Raw genomic sequence first — 13796 nt, forward strand, 5'->3', positions numbered from 1 at the left:
ACTGGGTGTCGTCGGCGTACGATACCAGCGTGAGCCCCCACTCTTTGGCCACTTCCGCGAGAGGCTGGACATATAGGTTGAAGAGAGAGGGGCTCAACGCTGAGCCCTGGGGAACTCCCTGCTCTATCGGGTGAGATTTTGAGAGAAAAGGGGGGGCTGATACCCTGAAGGATCTGTCCTTAAGAAAAGAGTGGAGCCAGGTTAGAGCGAGGCCCGACACACCGGCCATCTCCAGACGCTTCAGAAGAATGTCATGTGATACCGTGTCAAAGGCCGCGCTGAGATCTAAAGAATCAGCGCAGCGCTTTGACCGGAGTCTAAAATCGTCCGGAGATATCCGGAGATATTCGGTGGTGGCCAATAAGGCAGATTCGGTGCTGTGGCCCGGTCTGAAGCCATTTTGTGATGGGTCCAGGATTCCATTTAGGTCCACATGTTTGGAAAGAATGCCGTTGACGTGAGCTTCTGCTATTTTAGATATCCAGGGGAAGAGGGATATTGGTCGGAGGTTTTCTGGCTTAGAAGGGTCTAGGGTGGGTTTTTTGATTATGGGTGATACCCAGGCTTGCTTCCAGGCTATGGGTACAGTAGCAGAAGTGAAAGAAAGATTGAGAATGTCGATCATGGGGGGAAGGAAGAAGTCAAGCGAATCCAGGAAGTGAGAAGGGCTCATAGGGTCCGCCGGGGAGCCAGATTTCACTTTCTTGCAAAGTTTAATCAGGTCAGTAGTCGTGATGACAGGGATTTGGGTAAGAGGGGTGATGGTGGAGGTTGGGTTCTTGGGTTCCCCAGAGTGAGGAGAGTTCTGCGGAAAAGTTCTGTAGATTTTCTGGACTTTCTCTACAAAGTATGCGGCCAGCTGCTCGCATTGTTCATTGGATGCAATTTTGGGAGAGGGTGATCTGGCATCAATGTGTCCATTCCTGGCATAATAGTGTCAATGGCATAATAATGGTAATTCTTGACTATTTTAGTATTTTTGGTCCTGTTGTGGTATACTGGAAGTCATTGACATACTAAGATCATGACTGGCCTATATGTACCTATTCCTGGCATATTAATGGGCATGGCTGATATATGGTTTCCAGCCTTAGCACAACTGTGCTAAGGCAGGAATCATTACGGGCATAGTACAGGCATCTGTGGTGCTATGGTAGCATCCAGGGCATATGGCTGTAATACATGGGAATTCAAAGTAATCTGTCCATTTGAGGCATTTGTACATGGGAGTACATGACGAAAATGACAACCTGATGTGTTGGGACTGTGTATTTCCTAAAAACTGTAAAATTATTTTTTAGAGGCAGTTTTAGTTTTTAAAAATTGGTTTTCGTCTGGAAAATTGAGTTTGTTTACTCACAGTGGAATGTGGTATTAGATAGAAATATGTGCATTTTCAGAAACTGGTGAATGATACTTCAAGCTGAGCTGGGGAAACGTACTGCTGTGCTCATGTCCTTTGTGCCACAGGGCATGTCAAGATTTGAATGTTACTTCATAAATCAAGGGGACGCATTTAATATTGATTAACATTTTCCCAGCATTTCTGCTGGTAACCGCACTTGGTATACTTGGGTGGTAACTACTGAAAATATTGCTTTGGGTGGTCATAGTGTAGTAATTATTTTACAGTTATAATATTTGCTAGTAGCTCGGGAAGACTTTCCTTGAGCAGAAGTAGCTCTCGCTACAGAAAAGGTTGGAGACCCCTGGTTTAGCATGACTAAAACTTAGTAGCTCAAAGGAAACTGGCATGGATTGGGGTAGAATGGAGTGGCGGGGAGTAAAATGGAGAAGATTGGCACAGAATGGAGAAGAGTGGCGTAGAATGGAGTAAAGTGGCACAGAGTGGAGTAAAGTGGCACAGAGTGGAGTAAAGTGGCACAGAGTGGAGTAAAGTGGCACAGAGTGGAGTAAAGTGGCACAGAGTGGAGTAAAGTGGCACAGAGTGGAGTAAAGTGGCACAGAATGGAGTAGAGTGGCACAGATTGGAGTAGAGTGGCACAGAATGGAGTAGAGTGGAAGAGCGTAGATAAGAGTATCGTAGAATGGAGTGTCGTAGAGTACACTGGAGTATCGTAGAGTGGAGCAAAGTGGTGTAGTGGGAGTAGCGTGTAGTGGAGTAGTTTGTTGTGGCATAGACCATAGTAGATTGTAGTAGAGTGTCAAAGATTGGAGAGGCATAGAGTGTCGTGGAGTGAGGTAGAGTAGAGTAGAGTGGTGTAGAGTGGTGTAGAGTGGTGTAGAGTGGTGTAGAGTGGTGTAGAGTGGTGTAGAGTGGTGTAGAGTGGTGTAGAGTGGTGTAGAGTGGTGTAGAGTGGTGTAGAGTGGTGTAGAGTAGAGTAGAGTAGAGTGGTGTAGAGTGGTGTAGAGTGGTGTAGAGTGGTGTAGAGTGGTGTAGACTGGTGTAGAGTGGTGTAGAGTGGTGTAGAGTGGTGTGGGAGGGCGCAGAGTGGGAGAGCGCAGAGTGGGAGTGCGCAGAGTGGGAGAGCGCAGAGTGGGAGTGCGCAGAGTGGGAGGGCGCAAAGTGGGAGAGTGCAGAGTGGGAGAGCGCAGAGTGGGAGAGCGCAGAGTGGGAGGGCGCAGAGTGGGGGGGCGCAGAGTGGGGGGGCGCAGAGTGGGAGGGCGCAGAGTGGGAGGGCGCAGAGTGGGAGGGCGCAGAGTGGGAGGGCGCAGAGTGGGAGGGCGCAGAGTGGGAGGGCGCAGAGTGGGAGGGCGCAGAGTGGGAGGGCGCAGAGTGGGAGGGCACAGAGTGGGAGGGCGCAGAGTGGGAGGGCGCAGAGTGGGAGGGCGCAGAGTGGGAGGGCGCAGAGTGGGAGGGCACAGAGTGGGAGGGCGCAGAGTGGGAGGGCGCAGAGTAGGAGGGCGCAGAGTGGGAGGTCGCAGAGTGGGAGGTCGCAGAGTGGGAGGTCGCAGAGTGGGAGGTCGCAGAGGGGAGGGCGCAGAGTGGAAGGGCGCAGAGTGGAAGGGCGCAGAGTGGAAGGGCGCTGAGTGGAAGGGCGCTGAGTGGAAGGGTGCACAGTGGAAGGGCGCACAGTGGAAGGGCGCATAGTGGAAGGGCGCAGAGTGGAGCAGAGTGTCATACAGAGGAGTGGCGTAGAGTGTAAGAGTATCAGAGTGGAGTACAGTGTCGTGGAGTGGAGTGGAGTGGCATAGAGTATCATGGAGGAAGTAGATTGGCACAGAGTAGCGTACAATGGAGTTGCATAGAGTGGAATAGAGTGGGGTGGCTTAGAGTGTCTTGGAGTGATGTGTAGTGGAGTAACGTGGAGTGGAGTGTCAGAGTGGAGTGGCACGTCGTAGAGTGGAGTGGAGTTTTGAAGATTGGAGTGGAGTGTTGAAGAATGGAGTGGAGTGTGGTAGAGTGGAGCGGAGTGTCCTAGAGTGGAGCGGAGTGTCGTAGAGTGGAGTGTTGAAGAGTGGAGTGTTGAAGAGTGGAGTGTCGTAGAAAGGAGCAGCATGTTGTAGGGTGTCCTAGAGTGGAGGGGCATAAAGTGTTGTAGAGTGGAGAGGTGCTGTGAGGAGTATGCATTGTGTTGTAGCACACTGCCATTACAGACAACACATTTTAAATTGAATTGGCCATTACAGTTGCAGAGACATAGTTTTACTGATAAAGTATGCAGTGCACAAACAATGTGTGGAAATGTCATCAACTACTGTATTGAAATTGTATTAAAATATTGGTTTCCACTACACTTTAGAATTACAAAAATCTGCTCCCTTTGGGCTTTTCTAATTCCGATATATTCTGAAATATCAGCACAATTCATTTACAGACTTTTACATTTTATTGTGTGCTAGAAAAATAGCAAGATTGTCACATAAATCCTCTCACTTTTAAGTCAAAGAAAGGAAAGTAAACACCAAGCTCCCTCAGAAGACAGAGCCTGAAAATTGTTCTATGTCTTTGAAGGCACAGCAAATGTGACAAGATAAGAACCACAATTAATGGTCTGTTTACAGAAAGCATGCACTTGTGGAAGAATACAGTAAATAGACTGTGCTTCACGGGAGGGACAACTCAAGCTGGACATGCCTAAAACCAAGAGCAGAAAATAGAAAGGAAGCAAAAGTTAGATATAGAACACAAAGCTAATGGTAAGCAAAAAGGGAAATGCCTTTCCTGGAATCTTCCACAAGAAGTTGCACGGTCTAGTAAGCTTTGACCTAAAAAGGCCTTGGCAGAATGTAATGGAATCAGTTTAGCAAGAAAAGTGTACCTTCGCTTTCGTCATAAACCTTGCGTTTCGCAGTACGTTTCCCTGAAGTTGAAGCAGAAGCAGCCTCCGGGACCTCTTCAGCAATAGCACCAGTCACTGTTTTTGTTGCAGTATCCTGTGCACATGAAAGACAACTTTTCACAGCAGGAATAAACAACTTTCATTGTCAGTTCACCATGCTTATTTGCCTCAATTACATTTAAAAACCTGAGGAAAATTACAAAGTTGATTAGTGGCATGCAGTAGTTTTCTCCCACCACTGAATTTAAGCCAAAAGTAATGACATAAAGGAAAATTTATTTTATACGTCGACAATAAGATTACTTTTCAGCATTATACACGAAGCTGTTACTTTTACTGAAAATTGCAATTTAAAGCTTGTCTGGCACACAGCAACCCTTCAAATCAGCTTCCGGGGTCCTAAGCTACTAATTTCAGTAAATCCACATTCAGATGGACAGCAGTCAATTAGTAAACAGATAAAAGCTGATTTATTTTACAGGCATTTGTATTCTCAATTTAGCACTTGTATGGTCTCAGCGTTTATGGAAACTGGGACACTATTCCACATGGTTGTAGAGTTTCTCACTAACAGCAGTCTAGGAGGTGGAATGGAATCACTGTCACTGAAGAGAAGACCAGACGGTGTTTGCTTAGCGATGGTGAACTGTATGGATGGATCCATGTGCAATAGGACTTTTGACATTTGTTTTTGTTTTGTACAATGTGGCTGTAGAGGTATTCTTGCCCTGCCTCACATGCTAGTATTGCTGTATGGTATTGTGTGCCAGGTAGCTACGGAGCTTTTTTGTGAGTGTGGTGTATTTAGCTAGCGTCTCTAGATGCTTTAGCAAGGGTGTGGTTGTGTACAGGGGTGTTGGTACCATAGCAACATTCTGCCAATGATGAGGCTCTGGTGCTGTGTTTATGAGACTGTGCCACAGTCTGACTAATACGCTCTGCTTGGGTGGATGTTCTGTAGCTCCACAGGACATGCTAGCTTCGTTACAGAGCAGGCTGAATTATGTTTACTCTTATGTATGTAGCCGGGACTCTTTACTTCTTTCAGAGTAACCAGTCTCTGTGAGCATGTCCTTTGGAGTGGTCCTGGCTGAGTGAAAATAGTGGTGAAGGTGTTCCATTGCATGCCTTGTAGCAGGAATGACTGCTCTCTGTCATATTATCCATTAAAGATCTGTGGGTCGTTAGGCTTCTTTAATTATAGAAGGGTTTCGCTTACACCAATAGCACGTCATTAGTGTAGACCCCATCGCCGAAACAGTGATGTCTAGAGAGAGAATTTAAAAGTAGTTATATTTTTATTCTCTGCAAGCAGTCATCAACTCCCATGTCCAATCTGTTCAGAATTGAGATGCATCAAGTTAACTTAGCCTTTTCTTCTTTTCCGATCATCGTGTTTTTTCCTTGAAGTCTATCTCCTTTCAGAATTTTGCGGCTTCCAGTTACACATTTATGCATACATTTAATATGCATTGACCTAGCTGGTAATTTCTAATTTGCAGTTACTTATCCTTTCCCAAACAGGTCTATTTATGCAGCATCATACTCTCCTACAGATATCTAATCTTACACACACAAGACATGCTGTGACCTACAACAATGAATATTTTCTCCATACAAGGGCAGCTTAAAACGTAGCCTTTACTGCTGCAAATGTCCAACTTAATAATGATATTTTAAAGGTCTTAGTGGTGAAGGCTGATTTCAATCGGGTCATTTTAACCTGAATTCTTACTTCAGTGCCTGTCTCAGTTGCTCCTGATGTTTCCACCAACTTTAGGATATTTGGTGCTGCAGAAGTGTAATGTAATGTAACGTCGCATTTGTATAGCGCTACTACCACTCCATGGAGCATCTTGGCGCTTGGGACCAACCCAGCTGGAATAGGTTGGTGGACTAGAGGCAGCTCAGTACATACTACACCCTTTACACCAGTGCCCTACAGGCAGGGTCAGTGATGGAGAACACCCAGGTCTTCAGGGACTTCCTGAAGTGGCTCACATTAGACATTAGCCGAAGCTAGGGTGGCAGTTTGTTCCAAGCCCTGGAACCGAGGACAAAAAGAGATTTCCCACCTTTAGGGACAAGTCTGAATCTGGGGGTTACCAATAGATTTTGATTAGCGGACCTCAGGCAGCGAGTTGGCTGATAACGTTTGAAGCCATTGGACAAGTACCTGGGCCCTTGTAGCTGAAAAGCTCTAAAGGTGATAACAAGGATCTTAAATAAAATACGCTTGTGTATTGGTAACCAATGGAGAGTCTTAAGCGAGGCTGAGGCAGATGACTTTCTAGGACAGCAAAGTACGAAACGGGCAGTAGCATGCTGGACCAACTGCAGCCTGTAGAGCACGGCTTTATTAGTTCCCGCATACAGGCTATTGCAGTAGTCCAGTCTCGATGTTATCAACGCTACTGCCACTGTTTTCCTTGCTGCCAAAGGAAGAAGATCAAAGAACTTCCTAAGCGATCTAATAAGATGGAAACACGTGCTAGCCACGCCTACCGCTTGCTGCTTAAATGACAGTTGGTCATCAAACTTGATGCCCAGATTACGAGCAGAAGAGATAGTGTTGGGAGGAGCTTCAGCATCCTCGGGCCACCATTGTTTGGGGGAAAACAAGTTTTGAGGACCGAAGGGCAAGATTTCCGTCTTCCCGGAGTTACACTTGAGGTGATTGCTATTCATCCACTCAAATGTGGCCGTAAGGCAGTTTTTCAGATTTTCCTCTGCTCTGGGCAGCTCCCTATCCAACACCAGGATAAGCTGCGTGTCATCTGCGTATGATATTGTGCTAATCTGATAGGAGGCGATTAGCTCAATCAGGGGTACCATGTAAAGGTTGAAGAGTACAGGGCTCAAACTGGAGCCCTGGGGGACCCCTGAGCTGAGGACTTTTACTTCGGAATTAAATTCACCCAGTACCGTGACGTCTTTGGTTGAGGAAATTTCTAAACAATGCCAACGCCACTCCTCCTATGCCTGCGTTAAATAAACGGACGACCAAAATTGTATGTGAGACCGTATCGAAGGCCGCCGAAAGATCGAGTAAAATCAAGACGGCCTTCTTCCCTTGATCCATAGCCATTCGCAGGGTCTCTGCCGTAAACAAAAGGGCAGATTCAGTAGAATGTTTAGATCTAAACCCCGATTGATTGGTGTGCAGGATGTTATTCTCCTCAAGAAAATTCGTAAGTTGGTTATTAACGAATTTTTCCGTCAGCTTAAACACCACGGGGAGCAGGGAAATAGGACGCAGGTTAGAAAGAGTGGTTGGGTCAGGTAAAGCCTTTTTCTGAAGGGGCTTGACCGCTGCAAGCTTCCATTCGCCTGACGGAATACTTTTTTTTTTTTGTTGTTGCGCCATTCTCTACTTCATCTGCTACATTTGTAACTCTTTAGTTTTGGGGTTTCTTTTTGGTTGGGCTGTAAAGTACTAATAATTTTCTTTAGCACGTTCAAATGTAGCATTCATCTCTACTCCTATCTCCCACAGGACGTTAATGTAACCTTCATCATTTCTATTGTATTTTCTTCAGAATTCTGCTTTTTTAGTTTCGGCACTGCTATCGAGAATGGTGTTGCATGAATACTGCTATATTTACTGCTACTCTCATTACCAGTTACTCTCATTATTTGCTCTTCTCTGAACTTCTAGAATCTGTGTGTCTCTTTATATTAACCCCTATGGGCCTATTCTCTTGGCTGCATTATTACCTCAGGCATATCTTCAAGCAAGCTAATATTTTACAGAGGTTATGATTCTCCTCATATTTCAATTTGGCATCCCAAGCGTTTCTACTACTTTTTTTCCTGTTGTAATTTACTGTACAGGTAATGCTCATCAACCTTAATCTGGGGAACGAGTGCAGCATGGCTTTCCATAGGACTATACTCCTAGACCAAGAATGCATAGTCCCCTTTTAAAGTTCCGTATTTATTGAAGGTTATTATGCGGTTTTTATGATGTTGAACTCCGTGTAGGTTCATATTTTATTGGCAGATTTTCTGAGAACATTACTCTTAGAGGTAATGATCTTTGCATCATTAATGTTAGGACCAAAATTCTATTTGCAGTTTTTAGTGGTTAACTTAGCATAATAGTTGGTGCAATAGACATGGGCGACTGTCACCCCGCGAGTGGTCATCCCATTAAAGTCCTAAACAGATTCCCAAAAGGAACAAAGTGTACTATATTTTGCTCTCAAAAATTCAGAGAGTAGCCGAAACTGACCTGTAAAACGCCAATAGTGAGAACACTATCGAGACCACATTTCCTTTAAAAAGAGGAAAACAAGTTAGAATCGGTCTATTCTACAGTTTTAATGGATTGTTAATATGACTCCTTGCACATTTGACTAAGTTTTGTCAAATGGCTTTTGAAATCAACTAGCATAAATGTACTTTGTTTTATTCCAGAGGTGTGAAATGAAATGAAGGACAGGCTCGCTTGAGTACCTTAGCCGGATTCATTATTTGATCTAACCTGGTCAACTCAGTTTCAGCTCTTAGGAGTGAGAAGCCAAACAAAGAAAGGGTATTGTCGCTCATCTTTCCTATCAAATAGATCAGTATTTTCTAATCCAACGGTTTCTTTCCCTCAAGACACTGATGAATCATTGCAGGAGGGAACTGTAAGGGGACCGTTATCTGCGGGGAAAGGAAAAGGAACAAAACATTAGGCTTATGTATATATTATGGACAAAAAAAACACATGTGACTTGTTCTTGTCCTTTATGCAAAAACTGTGGCATAAAACGACTTCTGAACATGAAGAAGAGAGCAAATGTTTCTATTTCTACTGTGCCTGCAGATAATAGAGGCATTTTGGAAGCCTTCCTTTAAATTGTGCTTATTAACTTCTGCTTATCTGTCAGAATCCCCGAAACTAATGATCACTACTGAAATTAAGATAAACACAGACCTCACAATGCTGCTTATAAAAAAGAAATTAGACTTACAAGAAAAAAAATCTGACTGCCTCTAAACAACTGCTGGTGTCCTATCTCCATGTTACAACTTATTTAGGGGATGATGCCTGAATAATTACCAGTTACTGAGATTAGTTCAAACATTCCATCCATCACTTTTTTGTATATTTCAGTGTGCCACCCTAGGTGGAACGGATATGCGCATACTTGGGTCCCGAGCAATCTGTGCCACTGGAACCAAGCTATACTTGACTGATGAGCTCTTGTAATGGCGAAAACGGTATGGAGTGGTTTGTGTTCCAGTTCAGGGAAGAGCTGGCCTGGCAGTTCAGGTTAGATTGTTCACTTGGAGCAGGATGAAGACGGATTTGAATATGGCTGGGTCCAAAATGAGATTGCATGGTGTGCAAAATAAGGACGGACTAGGATGCTGTCCTGACAATTACCAGTGGCTGGGTTTAAATCAAGCATTCTATCCATCCCTTATTTGTATACTTCAGTATGTAGACGTTACCAGATTTAGAGCAGCAGAAAGTAGAGGCATAACCCATGTATTCCAAGCTAACATTTTTTACAGCTGCAACACCTTATTTGATCAGGTTCATACAGCCTATAATGTCCATCAAGACAGCTTCTCCATTTCGTTCAATTCGCTGACTCCTTCAATGAAATAGAAGGCTTGACTTTTTTTGCAGCAAGCTACGGCTATCATCCTTTCCTTTGCAACTCCATGCTATTAAATGGCATCATGACTTACCAATCATTGGATACTGAGAGATTAAAAACACTATAGAACTGATAGTTTTGTTGGCCATCTTAAAAAGATGATATTACAACATTTGTTTCTTCTTGCTTAATTTGTGCTCAATCTAAATTATTCATTTAGACAAAAAACATCTGGCTATTTAGAACCCTTAGAAATAGGAGAAGTACTCTCGTCTGTGATTTCGAATGACTATTTCAGAATTGCCAGAATGTAATGGTTGTAGTACTACGATGGTCACAATCCACAACTACACTAAGATGAAGCATTTTGCTCTCCTCGTTCCAATATCCATTGCATATAGAATGGTCGTTCAACTCCAAGGCTTACTAAAGAAAATAATCTTGGACTGTGATCTCCAATTTGTCTAAGCTATAAGGCTAGCTGCATGTAAGAGTCTGCATATTGAAAAAGTGTTATCTTCATGGTTTCATCCTCAAACCAACAGTCAGAAAGAGAGGGTGAACCAAACTCTTGAGGAGTACTGATGAAGTTTGACTAAGGAATCTCAGTCCCCCTCAAATACTGTGATTCTTTCCATTCTAAAAGCTACACAAATACTTTTAGAAAAGATATTGAAATCCTCCACAAACAATTTTCAAACAATAGCTGAGGAGAAAGGATCTTCACCTGATTATATAGATGAGAGGAAGATGAAATTATGTTCTGATATCCCTTTAGAATAAACTTTCACCACAATTTTAACATCCCTGCTCTGTTGTTAAAGGTTAGCATTCCGCTGTTTGCCTTCTGTTATCATCTATATGACAAATATATGCTATATTCCACATTACATGACAGGTCCCTAACAGGAAGCCGCCCAACACCAAAAATGAGGTGGATAAAGTCCCTTACAATCAAAGAGCTAGAGCACCCTTCCTGGAACTGTCAATAGCCCTCTACCAGCTAGCTGAAGAACTAGGGTTCTCTTACCACTTTCCTACCAGCAAGAGCCAAGTACACTAAAAGGAACCCCGATAACTGTACCTGAAATTACTAGTTAGAATAATAACTTGTTTTTTTATTTGTTAGGTCTAGCATGAGTTAGGTATTCTTTAACATATACACAGTGTGGGCTTTGGTCCACCTAGAGGAGTATGTTTCTTTCATATAATGTTATTGGCAGTTTGGTGTGCTATTTCCCTTCCTAGGAGATGCTTGCTTTGTTATGGACTAGCGACCTTAACATCTCAACAGTAAGTTGAATCATCAAACATGTATACCCTTGCATGTTGCACACAGAAAGCAGTACTTTATGGATTTAATTGTTCACTGCAACAATTTTTTTAAATGTTTTACTCACGACTTTACTCACAACTTATGTGCATGTTTTTGCTGTCTCCATCATTGTGCTTTTCTCTCTGTGTCCTTCTTCTTGACTTTCCATCTATGATTATTTCCCGTTGTTTTTCATTGTATGACATTTTCTACTGTTTTCACCATCTGTCTCAGATTCGTTGGTCTTCCTTGTCTATTTTCATGTTAACAAAAAACGCTTTGCTAAAGCGGCTGAGTTTGCCTTCATTGTACGATTACATGCAAATACAGGTATGCACAAAAGTGGTTTCCATGTGTCAGGCATGTTGAAGTCAGACCTAATGGCTTTGCCAGTGTGCAGGTTTATATCGCGCTACATAGTGCACTTCTTCCATTTCTAAGCTCTACAAGTGACCAGCTTTACTTTTACTCAACTTATGATACTCAATTGTATATACAATACAAATAACATACAATATAAATAACATACAATACAATAGGGGCCTCATTATGATGTTGGGCACTCACGTACGACCGACACTTGTGGATTCGGGGACCGACTGACCAAACTCCGGTCAGCGGTCCTGACCGCAGTATTAGGATGCGACCGCACATGGTTCGGTCGCACATTTCTATTTCTCTTTGGAAGCTTGTGCTGCGGTTTGCAGCACAAGTTCCCATAAAGTAAGGGGAGTTTTTGTCAATCCCTGCACCGAGTGGGATGCACAACACGGTACCTGCTACTCAGTGCAGGGATGAACAGGGGGACAGAGCAGTTCAAAGGTAATCACATTAGATATTTTGCACTAGGAAACATTTTTTCCTTCTGAGGGGACCATTAACAGTTGTTAAACGCTTGAGATGATGAGGGTCCGCCAGATTAAAATAGGAGGCTCGACCCCATCCATCATTCTGACCACGTGTCCACATTTTAGGGTGACCAGATTTTTTAAACCAAAACCCGGAACAGGCTACATATAAAGAATCAAGCCAAAAAAATGTCAGTGATGGATTAAGGCTACAAAAGAAAACTCATCAACGTATGATTGTGTTAAGCACTGTTTTAGAAACATTGCTACATAGACTTAACTTTCAAAATTGACAATATATCCTGTTCACGCATAGTAAATATAGGTGTTTTTGTGGTAATAACACAGTGAAAAAAAAGGAAAAAAAGCAAATTTTGTGGTCCCCTTTAAATGTGCATATTTTAATAAAGACATATGACAATGAGTTGCTGATCGAAGAAATGTTTAGGGTTAAGAGCCAGGGCAATGGGGAGAAGCTGAGTCGGGGATACTCGGTGGCTGCACACCATAAGTTGTTTTTCCATAAATGAGACACTTGCTTTGCATGCAGCAAAACAGATCTCTGAAAAAAAGATCAGAATAGTTTAATATCTCTTATTGTAACTATGCAATTGACTGCCACCTCCTTTCATAGATAAGAGCCTCTCGTTTACAATTCTATCCCTAGCTCAAACACTACCAAATCCCCACCATCCTATCTCACCAACCATTCACCTGAAACCACCTAGCCCTCACTAATGATCTCATCTAGGTGGAGTTAACATAATCCATTACAAAGTAACTGAACTAAATGTATGTCATTTTTTGTTGAGCACACATAACTAATCACAATAATTAACAATAACCACTGGATTGCCCGTCTTGTTGCGATTGCTGGACCGCTTTGGTGCTGCCTCAGGCTTACGTATAAACCCTGAGAAGTCTCTGATCTTCCCCCTGGCGGGATATGATCTTGAACCGGGAGTTGACCCTCCGTACCTGGGGACCTGCAGGCCTTCCGTTATCTGGGGATCCAGGTGGCCTACTCTGACGAACAATTGCTGGCTCGCAACGCTGACCGGGTCCTTTCCTCCTTGCATCAGTCTGTGGCCTTCTGGAACATGCTCCCTCTTTCCCTCATGGGTCGGTTAGCGGTTGCTAAAATGGTGAGGTTGCCACAGCTGTTGTACGTTCTACAAAATACCCTATGCCCGCTCCCCCGAGAATATTTCGCACGCTAAACACGCTGCTCAAATCCTTGCTCTGGGCAGGAAGGCGCAGCAGAGTCGCCCTGCATACCGTGGTCCGGAGCTGGGAGGAGGGAGGACTGGAGACTCCGAGGTTTGACCTCTATTATTATGCAGCACAGCTCCTGCCTGCCGCGAGGTGGTTCGCAGCCACGGACAATTGGGAGCTGCAGCTCCTGGCGGGTAGGGCGGACGTGAAGACGCTGCAGGTGGCTCTGATGAAGGGTCAGGGAGTGGATGAGACCCTGCCATATGTAGTGCGCCATGCTGCAGGAGTCTGGCAGCGGTTTGTGGAGAAAATCTTGCGGCGGGCCCCCTTTCACAGGGAACTGCCGGTGTGGATTTTGGCCCCGGTGATGCTTATGGAGGAGACCATGTCCTTTCGGGACTGGCGGGACGGCGGTTGCGAGACTCTGGTGGACCTCTATCCAGACGATACATTTGTGTCCGTCGAGCGAGCTATGGAAGCTTTTGATCTGCACAGGGGGCAGTACCTACACTATAGGGGACTCCAGGAGATGGCAAAGGTAACTTGGCCCCAGTTCCCAGAGGCACCCCCGTTGACC

General features: G+C 44.2%; 1 protein-coding gene across 2 annotated transcripts in view; it reads right to left on the reverse strand.

Moving 5' to 3' along the window:
• GTF3C3 (general transcription factor IIIC subunit 3) overlaps positions 1 to 13796 on the reverse strand; it is a 310738-nt gene that overhangs the window by 268790 nt on the left and 28152 nt on the right. For both annotated transcript variants that reach the window (XM_086955414.1, XM_086955413.1), the window contains exon 2: positions 4224 to 4338. In XM_086955414.1, coding sequence (XP_086811540.1) covers positions 4224 to 4338 — 115 coding nt within the window. The remainder of the gene's footprint in view (positions 1 to 4223; positions 4339 to 13796) is intronic.

This window comes from Lissotriton vulgaris, chromosome 2_1 (assembly GCF_964263255.1).
Source record: "Lissotriton vulgaris chromosome 2_1, aLisVul1.2, whole genome shotgun sequence".
Taxonomy (NCBI): Eukaryota; Metazoa; Chordata; class Amphibia; order Caudata; family Salamandridae; genus Lissotriton; species Lissotriton vulgaris.